This window comes from Anomaloglossus baeobatrachus, chromosome 6 (assembly GCF_048569485.1).
Source record: "Anomaloglossus baeobatrachus isolate aAnoBae1 chromosome 6, aAnoBae1.hap1, whole genome shotgun sequence".
In the NCBI taxonomy this organism is placed as follows: Eukaryota; Metazoa; Chordata; class Amphibia; order Anura; family Aromobatidae; genus Anomaloglossus; species Anomaloglossus baeobatrachus.
Genome location: NC_134358.1, coordinates 392780787 through 392786563, shown reverse-complemented (window position 1 = coordinate 392786563; position 5777 = coordinate 392780787). Strand labels below are relative to the sequence as shown.

Genomic DNA, 5777 nt, shown 5'->3' with positions numbered 1-5777 from the left:
TGGAGGCAATCACTGCCTTAAGTCTGGAACCCATGGACATCACCAAACGCTGGGTTTCCTCCTTCTTAATGCTTTGCCAGGCCTTTACAACCGCAGCCTTCAGGTCTTGCTTGTTTGTGGGTCTTTCCGTCTTAAGTCTGGATTTGAGCAAGTGAAATGCATGCTCAATTGGGTTAAGATCTGGTGATTGACTTGGCCATTGCAGAATGTTCCACTTTTTAGCACTCATGAACTCCTGGGTAGCTTTGGCTGTATGCTTGGGGTCATTGTCCATCTGTACTATGAAGCGCCGTCCGATCAACTTTGCGGCATTTGGCTGAATCTGGGCTGAAAGTATATCCCTGTACACTTCAGAATTCATCCGGCTACTCTTGTCTGCTGTTATGTCATCAATAAACACAAGTGACCCAGTGCCATTGAAAGCCATGCATGCCCATGCCATCACGTTGCCTCCACCATGTTTTACAGAGGATGTGGTGTGCCTTGGATCATGTGCCGTTCCCTTTCTTCTCCAAACTTTTTTCTTCCCATCATTCTGGTACAGGTTGATCTTTGTCTCATCTGTCCATAGAATACTTTTCCAGAACTGAGCTGGCTTCATGAGGTGTTTTTCAGCAAATTTAACTCTGGCCTGTCTATTTTTGGAATTGATGAATGGTTTGCATCTAGATGTGAACCCTTTGTATTTACTTTCATGGAGTCTTCTCTTTACTGTTGACTTAGAGACAGATACACCTACTTCACTGAGAGTGTTCTGGACTTCAGTTGATGTTGTGAACGGGTTCTTCTTCACCAAAGAAAGTATGCGGCGATCATCCACCACTGTTGTCATCCGTGGACGCCCAGGCCTTTTTGAGTTCCCAAGCTCACCAGTCAATTCCTTTTTTTCTCAGAATGTACCCGACTGTTGATTTTGCTACTCCAAGCATGTCTGCTATCTCTCTGATGGATTTTTTCTTTTTTTTCAGCCTCAGGATGTTCTGCTTCACCTCAATTGAGAGTTCCTTAGACCGCATGTTGTCTGGTCACAGCAACAGCTTCCAAATGCAAAACCACACACCTGTAATCAACCCCAGACCTTTTAACTACTTCATTGATTACAGGTTAACGGGGGAGACGCCTTCAGAGTTAATTGCAGCCCTTAGAGTCCCTTGTCCAATTACTTTTGGTCCCTTGAAAAAGAGGAGGCTATGCATTACAGAGCTATGATTCCTAAACCCTTTCTCCGATTTGGATGTGAAAACTCTCATATTGCAGCTGGGAGTGTGCACTTTCAGCCCTTTTTATATATATAATTGTATTTCTGAACATATTTTTGTAAACAGCTAAAATAACAAAACTTGTGTCACTGTCCAAATATTTCTGGCCCTGACTGTATATATACATTACTCTATACACGGGCATACAGGCATCACTCACTCCCTGTATTTGAGTGGTGGCTGACCTAGGTTAGGGCGTGTAGACCTCCTCAATCCTAAGTTCTCTCCTAGGCCATGTAATGTAGAATCATCTACGGGTTCCTCACTCCTCGTGATGGGTAATGTGGGTAGAGATCGATGGGTGTGTGGCAGGGGTTCAGGTGCAACTCCAGGTGTATGATTGGTGTAGAGTCAGTGGGCCTCTCTGCTTCTGGCTCTTCCACAGGTTGTGGGAATATTAGAACGGGAACAATCACTGCTCCATTTTGCATAGGCCAATCTGCTGGGAAGTCATCTAGGACAGTGTGGATCACCTCCTTCCATTTCTCGACACCCAGGGTTGGAGTGGGAACTTCTTCAAAGACCTTTAGAGGTTTCGGGCACCGTTTCAAGTGGTCCCTGGAGACGGTAGCTATAGTTTTTCCTTGGTCTCTGCTGATAAGATAGGTTTTCTGATTACCATAGTCAGAGGGTTGTATAACATAGGGGGCCTTCTCCCACTGGTCATCCAATTTATGCAGTCTTCTTTTCCTCTTCAGTACCACATCTCCCGGTGTGAAGGGGGCAGCTTTTGCCTGTTTGTTGAAGTGCTGCGCCTGCTTTTCTCTGCTTTGGTTCAGGTTCCTTTCCACATATTCCTGCATCTGTTTGTACTGCATCTGACGTTTGGAATTCCAGTCGGTGATTGGGGAGATGGTCCGGCACCTCAACATCCATATTCAAGTCCACTGGCAATCTTCAAGGCCTCGCCCTCATGAGGTTAGCAGGCGTACACTTAGTGGAACTGACGGGGATGTTGTTGTACATATCTATCAGATCGGGCAATTTCTCAGGCCACTGGTTCCGTTCTTCAAGGGGTAGAGTCTTAAGCAGATTGATGACTAAATGGTTCATCTTCTCACACTTCCCATTGGTTTGGGCATGGAAGGGTGTAGTACGTATTTTCCTGCATCCGTACAGACTGCAGAACTCCTTGAAGATCTCTGCTTCAAAGGCAGGGCCTTGATCCGCGAGGACCCTCTCTGGGTAGCCATGAGGTCTGCAGAAGTGAGCCTGGAAAACCTTTGCTGCAGTACGAGCTGTTAGATCCTTAACGGGTACCACAACCATAAATCTTGAGTAGTGGTCCACTATTGTGAGGGCATAAGTATACCTACTCCTGCTTGGTGTGAGTTTGACATGGTCTAGAGCAACGAGTTCCAACGGCTGGCTGGCGATGATCGGCTGCAATGGGGCTCTCTGGCTGGTACCATCCTTTCTTCTTAGCACACAGGAACCACAATCCCGACACCATGCTTCAATGCATTCTCTCATCCCAGCCCAGTAAAAGCGCTCCCTTAGTAGCATTTCCAGCTTCTTCCAGCCAAAGTGTCCAGCTCCATTGTGATAGGCTTTCAGGACCACTGGCACATATGCTTGAGGTATGACTATCTGGAAGACCCTCTCGTGCATCTTGGGATTGATCAGCCCTCTGCACAACTTGCCTCGCTGCAAATGCAACCGTCCCCTCTCTTTCCACAGCCTCTGTGCTTCTGCCGGGGCAGTAGGCTCCAACCAGGAATCAGCCTGAGAGATCAGTGTCTTGATCAATTTGACGGCAGGATCTCTATCTTGCACTTCTTGCCAACCGTGGTGAGGTAACGGGTTGAATGCTGCCTCCTGCTGACTGCTGTAAGGTCGGGTGTTCTCCAAACTGTCAGGTTGATGGAACATGGGCAGTTCAATCTCTTCCAACTCGTCCTCATCTACTCCCTCATCAGGCAGGTGTGGCATTCTAGACAGCGATCAGCATTGGTGTTCTTCCGACCGGCTGTGTACTTTATGGTGAAGTCATAGTTCGCCAGTCGGGCTACCAAGCATTGTTCTAGGGCTCCAAGCTTCGCTGTGTCCAGGTGGATCAAAGGGTTGTTGTCCGTGTATGCGGTGAACTTCTCAGAAGCCAGGTAATGCTTAAATCTCTTTGTCACAGCCCAGACGAGTGCCAGGAACTCCAACTTGAAAGAACTGTAATTCTCAGGGTTCCTTTCTGTTGGGTGGAGCTTCCTGCTTGTATAAGCTATCACCTTCTCCTTGCCATTCTGCACCTGGGACAGGTGAGCTCCCAATCCCACATTCCTGGCATCCGTATACAGTGTGAACAGGAGACCATAGTTGGGGTATGCCAGGATCTATTCTCAGGTTAGGGCTGACTTTATCTGCTGGAAGGAACTTTCTTGCTCCTCACCCCATGTGAATGGAGTCCCAGAAGTCTTGACATGCTTGGTTTGTCTGACCAGGAGATTCTGCATAGGAGCTGCCATCTTGGTATAGCCCTTAATTAAGCAGCGGTAATAGCCCATCAGGCCCAAGAACTGTCGTACCTCCTTGATGTTGGTGGGTATCGGCCAGTTCCGGATGGCGGTTATCTTCTCCGGATCCGGAGCCACAACTTCTGCGCTTACCACATGCCCGAGGTATTCAACTTTAGGCTTTACCAAGTGGCATTTGGATGGTTTCAATTTCATCCCGTACTTGGAGAGGGCCTCAAAGACGTCTGCAAGATGTTTCAAATGATCTTCATACATCTTTGATTAGACAATTACGCTGTCCAAGTATAGCAGTACCGTCTCGAAGTTGCGGTGTCCCAAGCAGCACTCCATCAGTCTCTGAAAGGTTCCTGGTTCATTGCACAACCCGAAGGGCATGCTGTTGAACTTGCAGAGACCCATCGGGGTGGCGAAGGCGGTTTTTCTCACAGTCTTCCTCAGCAACGGACACTTGCCAGCAGCCACTAGTGAGATCAAGGGTAGAATAGTAATTTGCAGTTCTTAATGCAGCTAACGACTCCTCAATACAGGGGAGTGGATATGCATCCTTATGGGTGAGTTGATTAATCTTCCGGTAATCCACACACATTCTCATGGTGCCATCTTTCTTCTTTACCAGGACCAATGGGGCTGCCCAGAGGCTACAACTGTCACAGATAACCCCCACCTCCTTCATGTTCCTCAACATGTCTTTGACACACTAGTAATGTGCAGGCGGTATCGGCCTATACCTTTCTTTGGTGGGTGGGTGTGCACCTGTGGGAATGTAGTGTTGTACCCCCTTGATCCTCCCAAAGTCTAGTGGGTGTTTACTGAAGACTTGCTCGTACTCTTGCACTACCCTATAGACCCCCTCCTTGTGGTGTAAAGGTGTGGAGTCAGTGCCTACGTGTAGTTCTTGACACCACTCCTCTGACTGACTTGGTGTACTATCACTGACTGGTTGGGGTGCAGTGATGGTGGAATCAGCTAATTGGATGGCATGTGTATCTACTCTTAACAGCCTAGCAATGGTGGCATATTAACATTGGTTCCTAGGACCATTTTCGGGTTACGATCACTAGGGTCATTCTGCACCACTATGAGTCCTTGATGCTCTAATTCCACTCGCCCCACCTTAAGAGACACTTCCTTAAACCCCACTTGGGTCATTGGGAGCCCATTGGCTGCAATATTGGTAAGGCCAGAATCTGGCGGGGTGAGATCATCATCAGAGCAGTAATGCTTATACAGTACATAGGGTATAGTCGTTACCTGCGAGCCAGTGTCCAGAAGTGCAAATGTCGGGATCCCGTCTACGGTGAGGGAGATGATGGGGTGGCCTCCGACATACCGCTCGCGCCAATCAGCTGGGCCTTGTTGATCTATTCCTGAGGATTGGCACTTGAGCTCAGGGGTTGCTCGTTTAAAGGACACCGACGGGAGTAGTGGCCGGTCTTGTTGCACCTTTAACAAATGGGTTGTCCATACCAGTTGTTGCTCATTCTCTGCATCCAGGGGACGTTCCCAGGGCTGTCGGCGAGCTGAATCTTCTTTGCTGGCTTGGTCTTTGGCTGGAGCTGCATGGCCTCGAGGATCCTGGCGACATCCTTGCTCAGCTGTTGAACTTGGCATGACAGATCACCGGGAGCTCCAGAGGGTGCTGTTGGCACTGCAGGTGCTGGTAATGCCAATAGAGTAAGTTTCACCAGCAGGTGGGAGGTTTCAGCTGGCCAGGATGATGGTACAGAGTCACTAGCGTCAGAGGTTTGTAAAGCCTTTATGGCCTGGTCCTTTAGGACTGCAAAGTTTAAGTCCGTATGCTCCAGGCCCCACAGCCGCAGCTGCTTGCAATCCTCTGCTTACCCCAGCCCCTGCAGGAACTGCTCCACAAGCGTTTTGTTGCTCTCCGGCTCATTGATAGGGTCTACTTGCCTTAGAGTGCGCAGAGCGGTTTGTAACCTCAGGGCATAGTCTCTAATGCTATCCTGTGGACGCTGCCGGCTGTTGTAAAATTGCATCCTTAGCTCCGCTGTTACGGTTGCTGTGGCTCTGGAGACTATGTCCGGATTTC

At 48.7% G+C, this 5777-nt stretch overlaps 1 protein-coding gene across 1 annotated transcript; it reads right to left on the bottom strand.

The window, feature by feature from the left end:
• Nucleotides 1-3592: 3592 nt before the first annotated feature.
• Nucleotides 3593-3982, bottom strand: LOC142243935 (uncharacterized). The gene has a single exon (XM_075316128.1). The coding sequence runs from the start codon at nt 3980-3982 to the stop codon at nt 3593-3595; it is 390 nt and encodes a 129-aa protein (XP_075172243.1).
• Between the last annotated feature and the right edge of the window lie 1795 nt (nt 3983-5777).